General features: G+C 43.0%; 2 protein-coding genes across 6 annotated transcripts in view; one reads left to right on the plus strand and one right to left on the minus strand.

Moving 5' to 3' along the window:
* The window catches only part of ESCO1 (establishment of sister chromatid cohesion N-acetyltransferase 1), a 71,515-nt gene extending 63,578 nt beyond the window's left edge, over nt 1–7,937 (plus strand). For 2 of the 5 annotated variants that reach the window (XM_024757879.1, XM_024757880.1), the window contains exons 12-14: nt 727–827; nt 6,122–6,171; nt 7,247–7,937. In XM_024757879.1, coding sequence (XP_024613647.1) covers nt 727–827; nt 6,122–6,171; nt 7,247–7,264 — 169 coding nt within the window. In that variant the 3' untranslated portion in view covers nt 7,265–7,937. Of the gene's footprint in view, nt 1–726; nt 1,879–4,612; nt 4,751–6,121; nt 6,172–7,246 lie in introns of those variants that run through there. The other 3 variants (XR_003004926.1, XM_024757883.1, XM_024757882.1) reach the window with 3 other exon arrangements.
* A 16-nt stretch (nt 7,938–7,953) lies between these two features.
* The window catches only part of GREB1L (GREB1 like retinoic acid receptor coactivator), a 118,514-nt gene continuing 102,583 nt past the window's right edge, over nt 7,954–23,884 (minus strand). Inside the window, 13 exon segments of the mRNA XM_024757923.1 lie at nt 7,954–8,150; nt 9,371–9,509; nt 9,933–10,133; nt 10,979–11,120; nt 12,050–12,277; nt 13,235–13,400; nt 17,635–17,839; nt 17,976–18,137; nt 20,180–20,319; nt 20,593–20,748; nt 23,349–23,451; nt 23,554–23,601; nt 23,604–23,860. Of these exon segments, the coding sequence (XP_024613691.1) occupies nt 7,987–8,150; nt 9,371–9,509; nt 9,933–10,133; nt 10,979–11,120; nt 12,050–12,277; nt 13,235–13,400; nt 17,635–17,839; nt 17,976–18,137; nt 20,180–20,319; nt 20,593–20,748; nt 23,349–23,451; nt 23,554–23,601; nt 23,604–23,860 (2,111 nt within the window). The 3' untranslated portion in view covers nt 7,954–7,986.

Consider the following 23,884-nt stretch of genomic DNA (forward strand, 5'->3'; position numbering starts at 1 on the left):
CTGTTTACTTAAGTAGTCTTTAATTTCCTTCTACAATGCTCTATAGTTATCATTTTTTAGGTCTTGCATGTCTCTAAATTTAATCCTAAGTATTTACTCTTTCAGTGTTATTGCAAATGGACTTGTTTTCTAAATTTCATTTTGAATTGTTCATTGCAAGTGTATAGAAATACAATTAATTGTTTAATATCGATCTTACGTCCTACAAACTTGCTGAACTCATTCTTTATTAGATCTAATAGTTATTTTGTGAATTCCAGAGGATTTTTGTATATAAAAGATCATGTCATCTGTAAAAAGAGATAATTTTACTTCTTCCTTTCCAACGTGGTTGCTTCTTATTTCTTTTGCTTGTCTAATTTTCCTGTTTTAATAGAAGAGGTGTGAGCAGACGTAGCCTTATTACCCTGTTCCTGATCTCTGAGGAACAGTTTTCAGTCTTTTTTTTTTCCATTAACTTTGATGCCTTTTGATGCTCTTTATCAGGTTGAGGAAGTTTCTTCTATTTAGAGTTGTTGAAGTATTTTTACTGTGAAAAGGTGTTGGGTAAATGTTTTTAAAACTATGATTGCTTTTTATAAGACAATTATTTTTAAGTTTCTAGAATATACAGCATTACCTAAAAAGTCTTTATTCAAATTTTATTTGACAGGTTTTTCCAATTTTAATGATTAAAAATAATATACTTTTTTTTTTACCCTTCTACTCCCCCCCCTTTTTTAATAGGAGTAACTTTATATATGGCTCATACTTGAGTAAAGAAGAAATTGCTTTCTCAGATCCTACTCCTGATGGAAAACTGTTTGCAACACAGTACTGTGGCACTGGTCAGTTTCTGGTATATAATTTTATTAATGGACAGAATAGCACCTAAAATAAATTCATGCCTGCAGTCCAGAAGACATCTACTGAAGAGAATGGATTGGTTGCTGACTTTAACCAGGAACTAGGGCCATTTTTATTACAATGAACTCAGGACTGGCAACAACTCTAAGGTTGTTCCATTTTCATAAAATTGGAAAAAATGCAGTAATTGCTTATTGTTGTTTTGTTTTTTAAAGAAGATATTTTATTATCTTTTACAGAAATTTATGATTGATGTATTTTATCTATAGTTATTTAGACATGTTTACATGCAGCAGATAATTGTTCATAGTGGACTGAAACTAATGCAAGGACTATGGTCTCAGTGATAAGTATATTTTGAAGTTCTTAATTATGGAAATATACCAGTGCAGCTTGGTACTGTATTTTTTTATATTGATCTGCTGATACCAGTTATAGTTTTAAAGATTGTATTTTCACAGAGTGGAAACCGATGTTTTTGCATTATTACTCAAGGAGGGTGTGATGTTACCTGTTTAGGAACTCAAAGCTAATTCTTAAAGGGTCTGGTATATAATTTAAAAGAATCCTCACAAAAAAGCAAAGCCGAACTTTTTCTTCCATTTCTCTCTTTCCGCTTCTTAATAGCAGCAAAAAGTGGAAGGTGGAAAAGAATTGAGGCTTTCCTTCTTGGAGAGCTGTAAGTGACTAGAATTAGAATGGTACCCTCTAGTTTATTCTTTCATTCTGGTTTCACTTTTTAAAATAAATGGCAACTGGCACACTTCGGCTATTAACAGGCCCAAAGAGATTTATGAAAACCTGTGGAATAGTTGCAAGCTAAATATGGAGGACTTGGTATCTGCTTCGTTACTCCTCAGAAATACTACACTGGGTATATGCCCTCATTATTGGACTTCATTTTGATACTTGTCTATCCTTCATAGTGCCCTCTACTTTTAAAGGGTTTATATGTTGAAAAACTGCTGTGGCCTTTTATGACCTGTATATAATGTAGAATAAAATAATAAAATACTTGATAGCTTTTTCTAAGTGATAAATGTGATAATGGTGTATTATTAGTGTGCTTTTTCAGGAAGTTTGTTAGTTTTGATACCTTGAAAAAAGATTAAAACACTGGCTTCTTAAAAGGTAGTTTTCACCAGTTTGCCATAGGATAAGTATGTCAGTAACATCTCCAAAAGACAAGATCCTAACATCAGAATTTTCTGCTCTTTCAAAGAAATAAAGAGCCATGGCCCAAGAATGAAGCACCACTGTGATTTAACATAGATTAATTTTATGAGCTGAAATTAAAACCAGCTAAAAATTAGGGCTTTTAAACTATGATTAACAGACAGGTATATATTTTATCACCCTTAGATCTGTGCTTTTAAAATTAATAGAGTGGTGTAAGGCTCCGTAGTCTTTATAGGGTGGAGTGGTAAGGCAGTGTAAATATTCCCCTCTGATTCATCATGATGGTCCAACTCTCAACACTGCTTTTCTCTTTGGGCTTGAGACTCTTCTAGTTATCCCTGGTCTCAACGTTTGCCTGACAGGGACTGTAATTTTTTAAAAACAGGATGAAATTTTCAGGTGTAGTGTAGATGTCCTAGTAACTGTTAATCTCGCAATTTCCATATAAGCAATAGTATGCTTCTTTGGGGAGCCAAACTTGGTGGTTTCAAGGGGACTTGGAAGTAGAGAGGCTATATTTATTGGTCGGTGTAAAGGTTACCATTACTAGGAAAACGGTTTTTCATGTTTGTACTAAAGACACAGCCCCTCAAATAAGTTTTACAATCTAGCTATTTCTCTCAGAATTATTAATAATATTTAACACTTGAATGTTTGCCATGTGTCATACCTTGTGTTTAGTGATGCATTATTTTATTATCATGACAACCCCATGAGGTAGAGTTTACAAGTGAGGAATCTAGAACTTAGACGATAATTGAGGGCTTACAGTAGCAGTCTTTGTGAAAGATGCTGAAAACTGAACTAAACCTATGATGTGTGGGTGAAGATGAGGAGACAGATGAACTCTGAGGAGATAAAACTGAAGAATTGATAGAGTTGATAACTGACCAGAGAAGGATCATGACAGGAGAATCTAGAGTAATTTTCATTTGGGTAATTGACTGAGAAGGGCATACTGGAGAATTAGGTTGGCAAGATTAGATGGGGAAGGATGCGCTCAGTTTTGCTCACAATTTTAAGGTGGTTGCAGAATCTCCAAGTGGAAATATCTATTTTGTATATAACTGAACATGTAGATCTAGAGTTTGGAAAAAGTTTGAACTAAGCAAATTTATTTAGTTATTTGAAGGTTTAGAAGAGATCGCCACCCTGAGGTTTATGAACTGAGAGGGTAGGAGAGAGTATTGAGGAACACTTGAGAATGCACGTGCAAGGGAAGAACCATAAGAGAGTGGTAGAAACCAAGACTCAAAGAACGGTCGACACTGTCACACCACAGTTGAAGGCTGAAGAGTGATGATAGAAGAACGGTCTCTATGGAGTGGTGGAGGCACTGGTGGACACAGTGAGTAAACACTAATGGCCACAGACATCGAAACAGGTTGATTCTGTAATTGCTGATTATATAAAGGCACCTGTAAATTTTTTCTCAGCTACCCTTGAATAGTTGTTGGTCCATTATAAAAATGTCTAGTGTATGGACATTATAGGAACCACCAGTGAGCTCTTAGGGGTTATGCCCTTGTCTACATGGACATACAATGGTTTTATTTCATTTTGTAAGCATTGTAAAAATCAGTATTTTACCAGTTCGTAATATGCAAGAGTGCATTTGGTATATCTACTAAAAGCATGTATCGTAAGAACAGTAAGTACAATAGACATGCAGTGGTATTTTAAACTTTTTTTTAAAATTAATTATTTTATTTTTGGCTGCGTTGGGTCTTCGTTGCTGTGGAAAGAAACGTTGTGGCAAGCGGGGGCCACTCATCATCGCGGTGCGCGGGCCTCTCACTATCGCGGCCTCTCTTTTTGTGGAGCACAGGCTCCAGACGCGCAGGCTCAGTAGTTGTGGCTCACGGGCCCAGTTGCTCCGCGGCATGTGGGATCTTCCCAGACCAGGGCTCGAACCCATCCCCTGCATTAGCAGGCAGATTCTCAACCACTGCGCCACCAAGGAAGCCCCACATGCAGTGATATTTTAATTGTTGCTTACTTTGCATGGCTGCCCAGCTAGGGCGTCTGGGTAGGAACATGGCCACATTCCTGCCTAGCTGTAGTTCATCGGCAGTTAAGATGGCTGAATTGATTTCTGGGGTAGCAACTGCAGGCATACATACACCTTCTACCTGTTCTCATGGCTCTTGGGCCTTCTGGCAGATAAAGGGAAGATTTGGTCTTATAACATCAAAGAAGTGGTTAGAAAACTTTTTTTTATTTCTTATTATTCCACCTGCCGTCAATAATCACTGAAGCACAGTTGACCCTTGAACAACATGGGGGTTACCCCACACAGTTGAAAATCAGGTATAACTTTACAGTCGGCTCTTCATATCAGCGGTTTGCATCTGTAGACTTAGCCAACCATGGATTGTGTAGTATCATAGTACGTATTTTTTTGGAAAAAATTTGTGTATAAGTAGACCCATGCAGTTCAAGCCTGTGTTGTTGAAGGGTCAACCGTAGATGCTTTCCTTAGCTTACTACTTGAAAGATGGCTGTTTCCTTGGCCTCAGAAGTTCTTCCTGAAGTCATCTTTAGTGACGATGTTTTTGTTTCTTTTTTGGGTTTTTGTTTTTTTCAGGGAAGCCAGTATTTGATTGTTTTATCAGTATTCTCTTAGACTCAGAGGAAGCTTATGGGCCAGTTGCCATGACTGAAGACAAGCCTGAGGAGTGTTTGTTCCCTGATGTTGTTCAGCTCTACGTAGTTGAATACAAAGGTACGGCAGTCAGAGTTTCACAGCTGTTAGTCTTTCTAAGGCAGCTGCTTTGGAGCCTTTATCCTGAATCTGTCATCATACTTAAAATAGTTATTGCCCCTCCTGAGGTAACAGCCAGGGGCCTCTGGCCCTGAAGAATGCTCTTATGGTTCTATATCAGTCTGTTATGTTAGCACTCTTGCTAATAGTAGAACTGAAAGGCGTTTCTTTTCCCCTGGGATAACAAGTTAACTCTCAAAAGTTGGTGAAACAGCACCTTAGGGATATACTGCATAGTTCTACCAACCCAAAGTCTGCTTCTCAGGACACGAAAGTGAGGATAGTTGCCATCTGTAAAATAAAAGATTGGGGATGTACCATGAATATTTCTAACATCTCTTTAATAATTTCTAGATCTGTTATTCATAATTGTACTCTGCAGATGGGCATGGTATGTAGATACCTTATACGTGTGTATCTTCTTTGGATAAGCTACAGATTTTCAATGAACAGATATTTACTTTTTTGGACTGTTATGCCAGAAGAATATCTTAGGTTGGATGACTCTATGACATGTGGACTTCTAGCCTTTCTTGGACATTGCCGTAGTCAGCTTATTCCATTTTTGAACATACCAGAACATGTAAAGAAAACAAACTTTCTCTTTGGGGGGGTGGGAGAGAATTTTAATACATTCACCAAATTAAAGGACAAGAACATACTGTAGACACAACTTAAGACAATTTAGAATCACAAACAAAATGTGAGGTAGACTGACTAGTGAAATTCACCAAATTTTGGTTAAGAAAATTTTACAGTAATAAAGTAACACAGGTGCCTCCTTTTCTAAAAATCACAAAAAGCATTTGCATAAATTACAGCCAAAAAAATTGAATACAACAATTCTCATTGTAATTTTAGTTTACATTCAGTATTAACCTGTGTGAACTGTCAATATGTGGCAAGGTTCAACAGGTCTATAGGTCAGTTATTATGCAGGCCTAGTGAACACATTCACACAATATTCTTAAGGGATGGCAAGGCTCGAAGTGGAACACACCAAGGTACGTATTAACCAGTCATGGTGTCCTGTGCTTGTGCAATTTTATCCTTGCAGGAGAACGACCTAACATTCTCTAAAGAATTATACTGATAAGGTGATTTTAAAAGGTCCAAACCTTAGTAAGATAGGCATTGAAAAGAATAAGCAGGTCAATTTGAATTCTCCATCACTGGGGTGATGGGCTTTTGGCTTTATTCTGGCATTTCTCGTCCCCAGAGTTAAACGGTATTTAAGAGATCATAAGCATTTGATTTTTCAGAGTGCAGCCCTAACTAATACGGGGTCCCCTCAGGTCAAGTAACTACTTTAAAAAATTTTCCTTTCCTTAGACTATGAAGCCATAAAGCCTGAAGAAACCCTGAGAGGCCATCTGCCCCAGGTACAACTGTTTTAGGATTATTTCAAGTATTTTATTTGCCCTATAAATATTTTTGGAATATTGCACAAATAGTTGGTTTCTTGATATCGTCTGCGTTAGGCCCTTTCAACAAAACAGGAACAACTGAAATACACTGATATCTAAATCAGCCTGCCTCAGAACGTACCTCTTTGCCAAAAATTCTGCTGTACTAAAATTGAGTATTTTTAAAGCATCTATAAGGCAGGTCCTCTTTCAAGGTCAGTTAAAAATGGAGTTTAAAGGAATTGTTCATTTCAAGAGACATTTAAAGCATCATAAGTAGCTATATTAAAACCAAGAGATCTGAAACCATTTTCAGATTAGTACATGCCATCTTTTCACTAGCTGTAAACTTGTTATCACAAACTAATAAAGCTGGTCAGTTAACACTATTTGTTCTAAGTAAATGCAGGCTTCAGGCCATAAATATGACATCGATTCAAGTTAAAAATGGCCATTTAAAGTGGGAATAAAGTGGTACATACGGGCTAATGAGAAAAATGTCAAGAGACTGTTTAATGATGAGAAGTGGAGTAATTTAAGAGTAAGCTTCCAAAAGACCTAGTTTGTTCTAGAACATTTTCTAAAAATCTGTTTTTGATTAAAATATGTGGTAAAAAATCTGTAGAAACTTATTCCTCCTACTGTTGATACTGAACAGAGACCCCCTGTTGATTTTAATGAGTTAAAGAGACTTACTGGCATCTTCTTTAACACACGCACACCCCACTGGTAGGATTAAGTAAAACAGCCTCTCTTTGTACGGCTCTGTTTCCCATTTCAGCAATTTCTGTGGAGTTGTCAGTATAAGGCAGCTAATATTCATTCAGTGTATCTTTTAAAGGAAACTTTGCTTTAGTCTTTGAGAGGAAAGAAACTAGTTCCACTTCACACAGAAGCTAAGCCTGCCTGACATTTAGCTTTGCTGGTGCCAACTGCTAAATTCCAACCAAACAGGGTGGGTGTGGGGTGACTGCTGAAAGCTTCTGAATTGGCTCAACTACTGAATCAGGCTCTCCTTGTGTAAGATTAATCACTGTTCATATTCTCACAGGCGTGCTTAAGAGACTGAAAACAAAGAATGGATAAAGCAAAAGAACTTAAGCCAGGAGAAGCTGCATGAATACACACAATGCCTGCTCTGCATTTACTAATTTGTTCAGTTTAAATAGTAAACTTTTAACTCCTGTGGAAATTTTGCCAAAAGTTTCAATACATACAAGATTATAAATCTTAGACTAACACCGCACAGAGAAAGACAAAGCTACTTCTTTTTTTAAATACAAATATCTTCTACATTCTATCATTTCAGACCCCTGAGTAATACTGTACCAAAGTACAGATCTGAAGAGAAACTGAGGGTTCAGGCCTCAAACGTTAATCTTCAATTAATTCCACACCAACGGTGTGAGTCTCACGTAACACATTCAGGCTAGCTAATGCTGAGAGTCAGTTTCCCCCCCGACACAGCATAGTAAAAAAAACAATGCAGACTCCCTGTGGCCTCTCCAAAGCATAATCCTCCTCAGCCTCCCCTGGGCAGACCACGTCTTAAGTAATTGCATAACTACCTAGGGTGGAGTTAACCTGAATTTAAGTCCTGAAATTGGAACTGAAGGAGAGTGATGCCCCCCCAAGGATCTAGGTCAGATTTGGGGGGTTCTTTGGAGAAGAGACAAATATGTTGCACTTGGCTCCACAGTGATTGTACTTTAAAGGAAAAAAAACATCCTTAATCGTTACTACCCCACCCCACCTAGGCATCCCTTTGCTGGTTTTGGTCTCTTCCAAAGCTCATACGTGACGTCCGGTAAGAAAGTAGAGGGGCTTGTCATCGGCGCTGTTAGCAGTTTGAAACTCGTCCCGGAGGCGGAACTGCCACTCGTCCTCTAGCTCTAAGCGCACAATCGTTTGGCGTAAGGAACTTCGGTCTTGGCAGATGACACACAGAGTAGCACCTTCAGGAAGAGAGCAGAAGTGTGTCTTAGGCTCAGGGATTGAAATGATGAAGAATCTTACGACCTCCCTCTGATTATATCCCCTAAACTAACATATGTGAGAACCAACATACAAAGTAACCTATCAGATTTGTTCATTGTACTATTTATTTTGAATAAAGTAGTTATTACAAATTCAAAAGTTTAAAAGAGTGTAAAGTAAAAGCCCTCCTAACCACACCCCCCCTTCCTCTGTAGTAACCAGTATTAAAACCCACGTCCTAACGTTTCATGTATCCCTGTAGAGCAGGTGTTCTCAACCTCGGCACTGTGGGCCAGACAATTCTACTGTGGGAGCCGTCTGGCTCTTGTAGGATGTTTAGCAGTGTCCTTGGCTTCTACCCACTCTGTGCTAGCAGCACCCCGCCCTGTGACAACGTAAAATGTCTCCAGATACTGCCAAGCGTCCCCTGGGACGCTCCCTCCCACCCCCAACGCACACGCACAGCTCCATATGTATTTTACACACATAGAAGTAAATACAGTTTCTCCTGTTCTCATAAAAATGGTAGCATGCTGTACACAGCATGATGAACCTTACTTTTATCCACCGACCTCAGAGGTCGTCTTGTCAGGATTATTTGTGATGCTTCATCTGCAGTTTGTTCTTAGGCAGATCTAACTCTTTGTATGGCGCACACTCATTGAAACGACTTTAGTTTCTATACCGGAATCATACCTCATTAACCTGATTTTCTCTTTTTTTTTTTTTGTGGTACGCGGGCCTCTCACTGCTGTGGCCTCTCCCGTTGCGGAGCACAGGCTCAGCGGCCATGGCTCCCGGGCCCAGCCGCTCTGCGGCATGTGGGATCTTCCCGGACCGGGGCACGAACCCGTGTCCCCTGCATCGGCAGGCGGACTCTCAACCACTGCGCCACCAGGGAAGCCCAACCTGATTTTTATTAAAATTAGATTATATGAGAAGCATCACTTCTTGTATTGCATCATTCCTTTCTAAAATTACTAGTGGCAAACATTTAATATGGTCACAAACCTGGCTCTATTTATCTGCATTTAGTCTTAACACTCCCCCATTTAAAAAATCGGTGGCCTGGTTTAAAAGTAAGATACTTAATTTACTGGCAAAATGATTGTTAAAGCGCTCTTTTATATCTTTCCCACTGTATTTTGTCCAGCGGGAACTAATAGCATTCACAAGCAAGATGCTAAGTTTGATTTACCTTTTAGAAACTTAAATTTCTTAAGAAGATCAGCACCTACAAAAGAGTCACAGAGGTACAAGAGGAGTCCACTGAAACACACCCCTTCACAGTTGACATTGCTGGAGTGGGGTCTGGAGCTGACGTAGCATATGGCCACCTGGAATCATCAAGCAGAAATAGCACAAGCATTTCAAAAGCAAGCAAAACCTCTGCATCTTCAGCTGAATGAAGTAGCACCTTCCTTTTTAGCTGTCCATCTCAGGGTCAGGTAAAGGAGACACCTTCCGCGCCCACCCCCGACCCGGCACGCGGGATCCTAGCTCCCCGCCCAGGGATTGAACCCGTGTCCCCTGCAGTGGAAGTGCAGAGTGCTAACCACTAGACTGGAGGGAATTCCCACTTTTTTTTATTGAAACTTCAATGGGCTGGTTAGTTAAGCTTTGTACTCCCTTTATTTTGTCAAGTTTTAACGTATTTAAAGCTTCTTTATTTCTCATAATAAAGGACAGTTATGAGAGAAATTAATAGAAGCAAATCAAGCCCCTCTATCTAATAAGAGTATCGGCCCCTTCCCCTTTACCTCTGGTCCAATGTTAAGGTAGCAGTCGATGGCCAACACGGGACTCCTGAAGTTATGGATAGCTTTGGGGAAGAGTTTGTATGAGGCGTGCTGAAGGAACTTCTCCAGGAGAAACTGTGCAGGGGCTGCCAGTAGTGTGTGTTCGCTGTCGGGAGCACAGACATACTGAAGGGGCAAGATGGGTGCTAAGCTCTCTGACACCTGAAATCAGAGCCAAGATCATGGGAAATGGGTCCGTCACCATGTGAAACTGGCAAGGAAAGCACTGCATTGCATCCAAACAATCCACAAGCAGTAGTAGCACAGAGACAGATACCAGGCTCAAATATAAGTCTGTCATTCTTGGGTTGTGAAATTTTTTTCTCTTGGAAGTAGTGCAGTTGGATTTAACATAATTTATACACAGTAAGGGCAGGAGCAAATGCAAAAGTAGGCTTCTTTGAAAGTTAGTGCATTTAGCATGTACACTGTAAGAACCAACAGGAAGCCTTTTATAGCGCTGCTGGATGCGGATGGGATAAAATCCACACATACACAAAAAAAAAAGCAAAGAGATTTCTAAGCTCCACTGGGGAGTCCACATGCTAAAAATGATTAGATACCAGTAAATCTCTTAAACAGAAAAGGGCAGGCCCATGGAAGTAACCCTTAACAGGTTTTGATCTGCCTTACTTTAAAAAAAAGACAACTGGCAAAGGACCATGCGAGCAGCTTGATGATGTACACTTCTTTCATGTGTTACATAAAGAATGTAAAAATGTTAACGTTGCCAGTTTAAGAATATAGAAGACGTTTGAAACTAAAGCTGTGATGGAGTTAAGCCTTAAATCTAAAGAAAGGTAGTTTTGTTGAATTTTCAAAACTTATGTTTGGCTCTAGATGAGTCTTCAGTAAGGGAAACAAGAGTGCAGATTTGACATTAAGAACAGACTCCCTTGTGTTACTTTCCAGTCAAGTGGCAAGTGCTTAATGCCAGTACCTGATAACAAAGATGTTAATGAAAGATCATCTTATCTTCAAAAGTAGACTCAAGCTTGCAAACTTACCATGATCTTTGGTTTAATGATAAAGTCCCTTTGCCCTCCAACCTGAACATGTTTCTTCATGAGACTGAAGTTATTAAAGCGGCAGATTAGCAGGCCACTACTGTTCGTTCTCAGGTTAAAGTCAACATCTTCACAGAAATACCTAAATTATAATCACAACGATAGGTTTCCTTGACTACCTGTCACATCTCAACTATGACAGTTACACACAGAGAAATGTGTGGCAGATATTGGGAGACAGCCTCAAACAAAATCAACCTTTCCCCCTCAAGGAGCTGGCTCTCTTTGACACTGGCCTGTGAACCTTTTGATTTGGGCATTAACAGCCACTAAGGAAGGAGGAAGTGAGGTGACTGTTCCCAGACATTCCACAGCGCCTTGCATTCCTGAACTGAAATACGAGCGCACATTCTGTATACTCTTGTGGGACCGGACTGCAGAGCTGCTCCCGGTTTTAAAATCCTGGCTGCAAACAGGATAAAGCATCTGCCAAATTTAAAACACAGAAGTGAAATAGCTACAGAATGTTCTAATAGCTACAGGGTTGGGGGTTGACATAAGAGGGACTCTATGGTCTCTGACATTCTTCCTTGGCCATTTCAGATTTTCCAAGATGTGGGCATAATTTGTTCAGGAGGCAAGGCCAGGGCTAGCTGGCTTTTCCCTACAGGATCCAGATCTCAGGGTCTTGCTAACATCTGGGGAAGAGATTACCTTCTGAGTTCTGAGGGTAAATGAAAGGTTAATCTTGAATAGGTTTACGGGTCCACACACCGGTTTCTGTTGATGAAAAGTTTTGTCCCTGTTTCAGTTTTTACTGAATAATAAGATGGCCAAAATATGTTTTCTAAGCATTTCATGTTGCAGCACCTATCATTAAGGGTACGGGTCAGTTTGAAGGGTGATGAAGGGGCACTTTGGGGCGTATGATCCCCCTTTCTCTGTCCATAGAAAATGAGTCTCAGTTTCTCAAAGACACAGAGACAGGAATAAAAACATTGCTGAGGCTAGACCTGGGCAGAAACAATCAGTAAATACCAGGATCACAGACGTCCAGAAGGCCTGACTTACCTGTTGAAGTCATACTGCACATTCTGAGTCAAGTCTATGTTGAGGAGAATGAAGTCGTGCACGTGGCATCTAGAGAATGGGGCCTTCAGGCTCTGAGAAGTCAGCTTGCTGCTCCATTTCTGTATGCCCAGGATTGCGTAGTGGATGATTTTCGGTGTTGCTTCAATATGCTGCAAGACACTCTTCAAGGACACATTCTTACTGGAAACTCCTGTTTCCATGGGCTGGCTATGAAATGTAGAGTTAGTTTACATAAGATACCACTATTACTGAAGAGAGGGTCACTTATGAAGAGCTAACCGCACTGTACAGTATTAATACCTGAAGGATACAATTAGTCTGGAATGGAGAAGGATGTCAAGCCCGGTTTTCATGCTGCCTGTCACTGCTAACCTAGGGAAGCTGCCTTCTGGGGGCCGGGCTGATCACTTAAAGGCAGAGAGTGAAATCCAGCCCATTTCAAAGTGAGTAATGAACAGGGAGTCACCAAAGAGAGGTAGTCAGAGATTAGAAGCACACAAGTATACTTCCCAGTTCTGGTAATTACGGAATAATAAAGGAATATTTGAAAACTTCACGGGCTTCAAATCCACAGGGGAAACAAGGGCACAAAACCATAATGCCTGAGCTGGAAGGGTCTAGAGACCATCTGGCACAGTGTTTCACTGGGGCTGTGAATATTCGGGGCCATTTACTGCATAGGACTTCTCCAGGCTTAGCATTTCATGGTCCCCATGGATTCCTGTCACCTCTGCCCCAGGAGGAGAACCACTGATTTGGGCCCAGCCATAATTTTTTATGTGATAGAATTGAGACAGAAGTGAAGTAACTTTCCCTTTTCATCCAGACAGTTAGGAAGCAGAGCTGGGGCTAAAAAGCAGGTCTCCTGATTCAGAAGCCAGTGGTCTTTCTAAATAAACCATAGTGTCTTTCAACAGACTTTTATAGCAAACCTAAGCTGTGATGCACAAATGGTCCAGGAATTTAATGGCAGGCTAAGTGTCTAAATTTAAAAATTCCTAAGCCACCACAAAATGTGCTAGTGAGAGTAGTCTCACAGATGATTGTTTTGCTCTGGAAAGCTGTACCTCTCTTATTTACTTCCCTGTGCAATGACAGCCAAGGAGAGTGTCTTCTCAACGACACTGTGTCACACTCCTAGAACTGCGTAGGAAGCACCACTACCTGCTCTGCTCCTGAACACTGTGAATGTTCCATAGGACACACGAGTCATCCATTACAACGATGAAAGGCCAGACACACTGGCGTTTAACTCCCAGCTCTTCCAGGCGGTTCCTCTCCAGCTCCAGGTTGTGATACGACAGCTCCTTAATAAGAAACCTGGCAGCACCTGAAAGGCAACACAACCAAGGCTTGTACATCCTTCGCTCAGGCTTGGCTGAGGCCCTGCACATGGCTCACATGCTCTCCGTAAGCATGCGTGTTCACGTGGTGACCATGCACATGGAGGGGGGTCAACCAAATGTTCAGAGCAGTGGCCCTCAACCATCAGTGTAGATAAGAATCACCCGGGAAGTCTGTTTAAAATGCAGATTCCTAGAACCCACCACCAGAGGTTCACTCTAGTAAGTCTGATGAGGGGCCGGAAACCAGAGATGTCTTTGCATGTGATTCATGAACTACACTTCAAGGAGTACTACAAGAATCCAGCTTCCCTGATAGGACAAATGATACCACATAGAGGAGATCCTTACTACTGGTTTCTTAGAGCCATGATTAGATTCTCAGCAGCAGCCACTTGCATGTCCTGCACTAGGGAGCCACCAGGGCTGCAATAGTGGGTATGCCACTTACACTAATGTGTCCCCTGCTTTAGGTACCTTTAGGAAACTGGCAGCAGTGTCTTTGAAGAAGACTCTGGAAACTGGTATCCTTTCCCTAGGTCTGCTTTTTTGTAAGAGGCATGTGGTACAGTAAGTAAGAGACAAGAATGGAGCCAAGCTGCTTCAGTTTGAATTCTGATTCCACTGCTTTCTAGCTATGTGACAGTGAACAAGTTAACTCCCCTGTGCCTAGGCTTCCCCACCTGTAAGAAGGCGATGATAATGTCTACTTCATAGGATTGCTGTTTGGTGCTCAGGACAGTGCCTAGCACTTGGTAAGTACTCAGTGAGTGTTAGCGATTATTAAGATGATGATCATCAGGAATTAGCCAGGTTTTATGAGTGGGCCACCCTAAAATGAAACACAATGTAGATGATAATGAAATAAAGAGGCTAAAAAACCCATTAAGTCTATGAAGGAGCCAGGAAAACAGTTTGAATAGATCAAGGGTAATACTAGGATTTAGGAAAATCTACCTTTCAATAGCACTGTGTGTAACAGTTTGCATTCTCAACATAAGGACCATATATGAAAAGCCCACAGCTAACATACTCAACACTCAAAGACTGAAAACTTTTCCTTTAAGATCAAGAATAGGACAAGGATGCCCACCTTTATCACTTCTATTTAACATAGTACTGGAAATCCTAGCCAGAGCAATTACACAAGAAAATGAAAGTCACCCAAGTTGGAAAGTAAAATTATCTCTTTGCAGACATGATCCTATATGTAGAAAACCCTAAAGATAACATGCATACTTAGAATAAATGAATTCAGCGAAGTTGCAAACACAAAAACAATACACACAAATCAGTTGTGTTTCTATATACTAACAACAAACAATCTAAAAGGGAAATTAAGAAAAGTTCCATTTTCAATAGCATCAAAAGAAAATACAGGGCTTCCCTGGTGGCGCAGTGGTTGAGAGTCCACCTGCCGATGCAGGGGACACGGGTTTGTGCCCCGGTCCGGGAAGATCCCACATGCTGCGGAGCGGCTGGGCCCGTGAGCCATGGCTGCTGAGCCTGCGCGTCCGGGGCCTATGCTCCACAACGGGAGAGGCCACAACAGTGAGAGGCCCGCGTACCGCAAGAAAAAAAAAGAAGTAAAATACTTGGGAATAAATGTTAAGCCAAGGAGGCAAAAGACTTGTACACTAAAAACTACAAAACACTGCTGAAATAAAGACAAATAAATGGGAAGACATCCCATGTTCATGGATTGCAGAATGTAATATTAAGACGTCAGTATCACACAAAGCAATCCACATATTTAATACAATCCCTGTCAAAATATCAGGGTTTTTTTTTTTTTTCCAGAAATAGAAAAATCCAACTTAATTCACATGGAATCTCAAGGGGCTCTGAATGGCCAAAACAATCTTGAGAAAAGAACAAAGTTGGAGGTCTCACACTTGACTGATTGCAAAACTACAGTAATCAAAACAGTGTAGTAGTAGCACATAGACCAATGGAATAAGAATATAGAGCCCAGAAACATACACTTGTATATATGGTCAAATGATTTTTGACAAGAATGCCAAGACCATTCAATGGATAAAGGATACTTTCTTCAACAAATAGTGTTGGGAAAACTGGATATCCACATGCAAAAGAATGAAGTTGGACCCTTATATAAAAAAATCAAAATGGATCAAAGAGCTAAAACTATAAAACTCTTAGAAGAAAACATGGGGGAAAGCTTGATGTTGGTTTTGGCAGTGATTTCTTGGATATGACACCAAAAGCATAAGCAACGAGAAAAAAGCTGGACTACATAAAAATTTTAAACTTCTGCACAAAGGATGCAATCAACAGTGAAAAGGCAACCTATGGAATGGGAGAAAATATTTACAAACCTTATCTGATAACGGGTTAATATCTAGAATATATACAGAACTCCTACAAGTCAACAACAATAAAAACTTTACTAAAAAATAGCTTCTCCAAAGAAGATATACAAATAGCCAACAAGCAAATGAAAAGATGATCAATGTCACTAATCACGAGGAAAATGCAAATCAAATCACAATAAGATACCATCTCACCCATTAGGATGCCTATGAACAACATCAAAAATTCCCAGAAAAAGCAGGTGTTGGCACAGATGTGTTAAAACTGGAACCATTTTGCATTGTTGGTAGGAATGTAAAATGGTACAGACATTATGAAAAACAACATGCCAATTCCAAAAAAACGGCATTACCACGTGATTAAGCAATACTACTTTTGGGTTTATACCCAAAAGAATTGAAAGAGGGTTTTGAAGAGGTTTGTGTTCATGTTCATACTAGCATTATTCACAACAATCAAAAGGTGAGGAGCAGACTAAGGGTCCCTCAGCGGGTGAATGGATAACAGAAATGGGGAGTTAGCCTTTAATGGTACTGAGTTTCAGCTTTGCAAGGTGAAGAGAGTTCTGGAGATTGGTTGCATAACAATGTGAATATACTGGACACTACTGAACCATACACCTAAAAATGGCTAAGAGAAATTTTGTGGGTTTTTTACCACAGTTAAAAAAAAATATGTGTTTATTTTATTTGCATGTATGTTGGTTTCTCTGCCCAGATTATTACAAAAATGGCAAAACTGGCACTAAACAAATTCAGTCAGATCTGGGACGAGAGAACTTTTTCTCCTAAAGGTCAGTTAGGCACAGAAAGGTACAGTTTGAGGGTTATATGCATATAGAAAAAGATTTTAGATAGTTTGGAGATATATTGTTTGGGGGAGGATAAAGGACCAGAAATATATGAAAGTCCTAAGTCATCTGATATTGTGATAAACATGGGAAATTGCATTCAAAACAAACCAGTTTGGGAAAATATTTTAATCCCATATTAAGGCTAAAGTTTAAGGACATGAAAAGGAATGGAATGGAGAACAAGAAAGGAAGAGACCTAAGAAGAAAGGGAGAGAGAGACCTGGAGAGAAGGCCTGTGTGGATCGAGGGCACTACTCGGGTCTCTTCTGTGTTCACTCCAGCTCTGGGCTGGATGTTCTTCCTCTAAAGCTCTTGATCCTCAGCCCTCTGAGACTCTGCACTGAGATACCCACAGAAGCCAATGGGAAGTGAGTTAGATGCAGGGAGTGACCAGACACTAGAGCTCTAGAACACTGGGTCCATGTGGAGGTTTCCTGCCTTCAGGAGGGAAATGAAGGAGCTCTAGACCGCTCTCTCCAGTTCCTCCCCAGCTCTGTCAATACACTCAACAATACACTCAACATTGCTCTTAGACTCCTTGGGGAAAAGCAGGAAAGACCCCTTCCAGGCACTTTTAAGATAACTGCCGTAGGCAGTGATGATGCTTCCATTCCCCAGCTGCACAGAGCCCCCAAGAACTTGCTGTGTGCCTTTAAGATTAGTGATGCCCCTCAGAGATCCCTCCAGACCGGACTGTGAACTACTAACTCCCCGCCTCAGACTCTCCTCCTATGATGTTCCTGCTGCCAGCCTGCAGCAAGGAACATCTGCGGCCTATACTGGGAAGAGTCCCAATCCTTCCCAGGGTGCTCAACGTACCAGTGACTTCTTTGGTTACTAGTCCTCAAAAGTTAAAAATTCTGCAAAACTGCAGATCAAGAGAAATGAAAACTCATTTAAAGAGGAATGAAAAGTCCTTTGGTCTGCAGGGCAAGATACTATCCAGGGGCAGGGGAACCTCTGGAAGTTCATGCCTGGGGAATGGAGCTTAGTTTATCTTTCCAGCCCTTCCCCCCATCTGGGGGCCCCCTTACCCACGCCTGCATTATTGAACATGCCAGGAAGCACCAGCATGATGTGGTTGGGCCAGTACTTGCGGTACAGCGGCATCTCATACTCCTTAACCACCAGTAGGTGCAGGTGGCTGATGCCCTCCATGGCGTGAAAGAGGTTTAGGAGTCCGTGCTCGTGGCGACCACTGGAAGGAGTGAAAATAGGGCTCTTGACCGCATTCGAATCCTGCTGAAAGAGAAAAAGGGAAAGAAAGGACCAGAGACCAGAAAGAGAAATTAGAACCCTTAGATCTCAGAAGCTTAGGGAACCTAATCTAATACCTGAGGCCTGCCGGTCCTTGTGTCCAGACGCTGTCACCCACCTTGTCTGAAACCAGAGGCAGCCGCATGCTCTCCAGGTGTTTGCCCTGCTTGCTGAAGACGAAATGACTCTCTTTGGATTTGGGAATGATGAAATAGAGCTGCACCTCTTCTCCCAGCATAGAGGAAGAGAACGTGAAGGCGTGAAGGGTGGAGTCGGACATCTGAGTTTGCAGAGAAGAAAGGGAGGGAATGTAAGCTCACGGTTTGCAAACCTCCAGGCCACTCGTTAAGGCTGTTACTGAGAGGCAAACTAACCTGAACTTCTGCCTGCCACCAGACCTGCTGTGCGTGCAGTGTCCAGAGGGCTGGAAAGGCAGACGCCTCATCTTTTAGGGCCTGCCGCTGACTAGAGAGCCAAGCATCTCACCCCTACACAGCCTCTCCGTGTGTGGAGAAATAGGTGTTGCTGGAAACTATCCGCATTTCTCTCCTTCTTAGAAACCACTGCTGCTCAGTCCTATGGAGGTCCAGTATACCGAGGGGATATCCTGCCACGTAAACATTCCCAAAGGTGCCCAGTGATGGGGGAAAACGCTTCTGTGTGGGTCAGGTCAAAGGAATATCATTTTTCTAAGTAAACTATAAAGACTGACATTATTTAAATGCCTCTATGGCCCCATCTTTCCTGGCTACAGTGGAAGCTGAAGATATCTGAACAGTCATTTAGCCTAGAACTCTGGCTTCCAGGAGAGACCTCTGACTCATCCAAGCCAAATATAAACCTATTTTTTAAATTGCTGATAAGTTCACACACTCTCAGTAACCCATCCCGGTGAATGACTAAATAAAGGTCTTTACAATGCAGACAATACTTGGCTTAATGAAAAGATATCATCACTTATTCAGCAAGAGTTCACCAAGAGTTTTAACCTAAATATTACATTCACAGAGAAATAATATTGTAATTCTTCCCTTAAATTCTCCTTCATTCTGCTTCACAAGTATTGGAATTGACTACTTAGTGAGTACTGTAATCACACAAATTATTTAAATAGAGGGTTTTTAATAAATGTTCTAAAAAGCGATGATTTATAGATCAGGGGACTTGAACCCTCTATATTCTATAAAGCATTATTTGAGCTGATTTCAAACTATCCCACCAAAAGTTTTCAATAACACAAGAAAACAAATGGGGTGTGAAAGGTAACTTGTACCAGAAGAGCAGAATGATCAGTATATCCCTCCTAGTACCCTGTGGGGAAAGAGTGAAGACCTGGTCCTCAAGAGCAGAAGCAAGTCTGGAGGGCATCCACTCAGCACATCCTATAGGGAGGAAGAGTTCTAGGTGTTCAGAGCCAAATAATATAGAAGTCAAGAAGGTAAAGTAGGGGAAAGCTTATCCCCCAGACAGGCGCTGGATATGACCATCATTGGTTGCCTTTCCCATCTTTTGTGCTTAAAGACGCTCTGGCCAATAAGAAGCCAAGGGCTTCCCTAGTGGCGCAGTGGTTGAGAGTCCGCCTGCCAATGCGGGGGACATGGGTTCGTGCCCCGGTCCGGGAAGATCCCACATGCCGCGGAGCGGCTGGGCCCGTGAGCCATGGCTGCTGAGCCTGTGTGTCCGGAGCCTGTGCTCCGCAACAGGAGAGGCCGCAACAGTGAGAGGCCCGTGTACCGCAAAAAAAAAAAAAAGAAGCTAAATGCTATGGGGTATTTGCTCACCTACTGTGTTCCTACCTCTCAGTTCTCTCCAAATAAAAAAGCAAACACTGACTCCTCTGTATGCCTATGGTCAAAACCATCACTCGCTGGTATAAGGGTGAGACTAGGTCTCTGCAAATCAACAGACTTGTTCACAGCTCAAAGGGCGCACCCTACAAATTTGTAGATAATAGCACCATTTTCAACAACAACCCAAAGGAGGGAAAAGACCCTTTTGCCAAACATACTGTAATATCTAGCTTTTTCAGGATCACAGATAGACACCTCAGCTACTTTCTAATCTAAACATGACACATGTAACCATTTTGATGAAGTGACTTAAGACACAAACTCAGTTTCTTTCACCCACCCTCCCCCACCCATAATCCTTTATTAATAAACCCCAAATCATCTTAATCAATTGCTTCAAGCATTTTGCTCACAAATGAGTGGCTCCATCTCATATATAAGCCATCCTCTGTCTAGGGCTTGAAACTGGGACTTTTCCTCTCTTACATACAAGATCCACAATGGGTAACAGGCAAGGGCAAAGGGGCTGCACCTGGGAGGCAGAGGTGAAGTCCATGTACTGGTGGCACTGCTCGCAGTGGTGGAAGGTGTTGTAGGCTGCGTACTTGGTCAGCATCATGGACACGGCTTCTCGTTTCTGAGGCTCCTCAACTTTGGATTCCTTTATTGCTTCTGTGTATAAAGGGGCAAAAGACCGTCCCGTGATGTGCCTGAAGCCCCTATGCTTGGGAAGAAAGTCCCCCACTCCCCAGAAGGGCTTTTCCCAGGATTCTGTAACTTATGCCCTGAGAGGCAGCTATGAAAATGAAAAGGTGACATGTATGTGTGTAAAACGGGAGAAAAGCAGAGGAGAATGAATGAAGCCACTCTCAAAGATTAAACTGCCCCAGGCCTCTTGCCTTCATTTAGGTGAACACTTGACCTTTAGCCTCCACTTGCACTGACCTTGTTTGACCCCTGCCAGCTTTTCAGTGTATACCAGGCTCATCAAACTGTACTTGGGGTCATGCACACTGACGTCAAAGGGCATTTTACTGAAGCTCTCGATGTCAGGCCAGGGCTCTCCCTCTGACTGGCTCACTTCACTGCTTTCGCTGTGATCTAGGCCAAGAAGAAAGAAAGTGCACAGAGCAGGCAGACCAGACCGACTGGCCTCCCTCCCTCTCTCTCAAGTGTCAGGGATGGAAGGTTGTATGTATGTATGTTGTCCACCCAGGTGGGTGGACAAAGGCCTTTCTGAAAAATGAGCTCCCGTGTCCAGGGTAGAGGGAAGCAGACTGTCCCTTCATACCCCCGCCAGAGGAGATGCTTGTCCTCGCTGGTCCCCATCATTAGCCTCTGCACATCCAGTCCACACACTTCCACAACTAGGAGATCAACTGGTCTCCCACCCCAGCCCCCCCCCCCCAAATTGCCTTAAAATCTTATTTAATTTTGGATGATCTGAATTCTGTCTTAGAGTTTTAGTTGTGGGGTTTTAAGACGTTGATACTGAAGAGATTTCAGGGACACACCAAGCAAGATTCAGTGTCTGCTGCTTATTACGAATCACCCAGAGCTTGTAAAATCCCTGTGCTCAGGCCACACTACCCAGAACCACCTTCATCACTCAGGCACCTATCGTAGTGTTTAAAGCTCCTTAAGTGGTTCCGACATGCAGTCCAGGTTGACAGCCTGGGGCCCTGGGTTTGAGTCCAGGCCCCACCACTTGTGACTTCACAACTGCAGGCACCTTCACCTCTCAGGGTCCCCTAATTGTTGTAAAGATTCCAGATGGCATATTGAAAGTGCTAAGACAGCGGCAGGCACATGGTGGGTGTCCAATAAATATTTGTTATTAATACTAAAAACTATAAGATCAAGCTGAAGACAACGTTCAAAGGAAGAAACGAAGAAAAAAATTCCAACAAAAAAGGTCTAAAGACCAGAATTACAGCTATTAGCTTTTAAACACAATACTGCTTATTTTTATATCCCTGAGCATTGTATTTAAAGGTTATTTTTTTAGGGGCTTCCCTGATGGCACAGTGATTAAGAATCTGCTTGCCAATGCAGGGGACACGGGGTTGAGCCCTGGTCCGGGAAGATCCCACATGCCGTGGAGCAACTAAGCCTGGGTGCCACAACTACTGAAGCCCGTGCACCTAGAGCCTGTGTTCCACAAGAGAAGCCACCGCAATGAGAAGCCCACGTACGGCAACAAAGACCCAATGCAGCCAAAAATAAAAATAAACTTATTAAAAAGTTGTTTTTTTAAGTTTTATTTTAAAAGTATGCATGTTATTTAAAAGTTAAAGCTTATTCTAGTTTTTTAAAAAGGCGTCCTTGTGCCTCTCCAGAGCACCACTGCATTCACCTGCACTAAGATAAGGGTAAAGGAATAAAGCCAAACTAACAGTGCTTCTCGTTACAAAGGCCAGGTTTGACTCTCACAGCTGTAGGCCCTGTAGCAGGATTTGAGGCGAAAAGTAAAGGCATCACTCTCCTGCAGCGCCACGGAGCCTGGGGGAAAGTCAGCGGATGGCGGCCCCTCATTCCTGTCTGCTTGGCTCTGCCCTTGCACCTGGGGCCCAGTCCGCTCCATGCAGCTCAGGGTGTTTCAATCCCCTCTGTGGTGGGCCTGGGGGCCTGGTACAGCTCAGCTGGGGACACAAACAAGATGTGGATAGGAAGATGGAATCGTGTCTGTGTCTGGAATCATGGATGTGAACTGGTGAGGATGGAAATAGAGCCAAAAGCCATAGTAAAATGATTAAATATGGCTGATTTTACCTAGTCTCGTTCTGAACTAAACTAGTCCCTTGGGCTGGTCACAGAACAGATCCAACTATTCAGGAAAAGCAAGTGAGGGGAGGTCTCTCAAGGGCTAATCTGATGGAAGATGACAAGGCCTTCCCCCTTTTCTGGACTCATCTCTGAGGGGCTGGGGAAGCACTACCACTTCTCTCTCCTGCCCCTACCCCTCCCCGTTTCTTCCAGCACACGGTCATTCTGTTCTGAGATGTGAAACCGTAGTTTGAAGCCACACTCCCCCGGCTGCAGAGCTAATGCTGGCTGACCCCTGGCTCATGCCCCCTTTCTGGCCTTGCTGGACAGGCTGCAGAGCGGAACTGCCTCCTTCACAGGTGACAGCCGGGGTGGAAGGGCCAAGAAGCCGGGCAGGAGGCACAGGCTAGTCTGTCAAGCACCAGCCCCTGCATCTTACTGCCAGTGCCAAGGGGTTGTTTACGGCACCAGGGTTCTGTTCTGTTCCTGGAAGTTTTCCTTTCGTCGTAGCAACCCACACACCTTCCCTCGGAGCCAGCAGGCAAAACATAACGTCTACTCTGACGAACCAACAAAGGCCTGGTTATGCAGAGTATAAAACATGCCCTGGACCCTTAAGCAGTAGACCACCGCACTAGAATTTTAAACCTGGACAGTCTGACCATCTGAGCAGTGAACCCACCTGACAGGACTTTATGAGATGCCTCTTTGCCCAGCGTTGCACAGGACACAGAGGGGATCGGGGGTTGAAAGAGGGGAAGACCCACCCCAACCTCAGGGAGCTCGACGCGGCCACAGCTTGCTTACAACTCTTTGCTGGCTCACGACCTTTAACCTCTCGAGAACCCTGCCCATAAGCGCACGTATACCTCCAGGAGGACGCGGGAAGGCTCCAGCTGTGGTGGTAATACCCATGCTGCCGGCTCGGAACTCACCGGTGTTGATCTCTGCCTCGTCGTACACGTCTACCTCCAGGAGCCTGATAAGCATACGGAAGAGGATCCTCAGGAACTGCAAGTAGGAGCCAGTCTTCCCCACCTGGTGAAGAGAGGTTTAGGGAGGAGAGGGGCGGAAAAAAGAGATTTCACACGTGAGCTCTAACGCGTCTCCCTGCAGGAGTGGGGGCCTCCGTGCCCCGACCACCGGACCCCAACGCGAGACCCCACTCCCCCCTCTCTGGCCCTTCAAAACCCCGGCTGTCCCGGCCACCGCGGCGCCCCAGGCCCCGACGAGAACGACGACGGCTTGGAGGTGGTGCTGCTCGCCATCTGGGGGCCCAGGGAGTCACACTCCTGCTTCAGGGTCTCTCCGGCTCCTGCCAGGCCCGCCGAGACCCCTTCGTCCAGCCCCACGCTGTTGGCCGGGCTCCGGAAGCTGGGGGTCAGGGGCTGCTTCTGGGACTTGTCGGCGGTGCTGGACGAGCTCACCCCGTTCTCCATGATGGAGCCTGAAAGAGGACGGACAACAGCCC

This window comes from Neophocaena asiaeorientalis, unplaced genomic scaffold (genome assembly GCF_003031525.2).
Source record: "Neophocaena asiaeorientalis asiaeorientalis breed wild unplaced genomic scaffold, Neophocaena_asiaeorientalis_V1.1 scaffold142, whole genome shotgun sequence".
NCBI classification, from domain to species: Eukaryota; Metazoa; Chordata; class Mammalia; order Artiodactyla; family Phocoenidae; genus Neophocaena; species Neophocaena asiaeorientalis.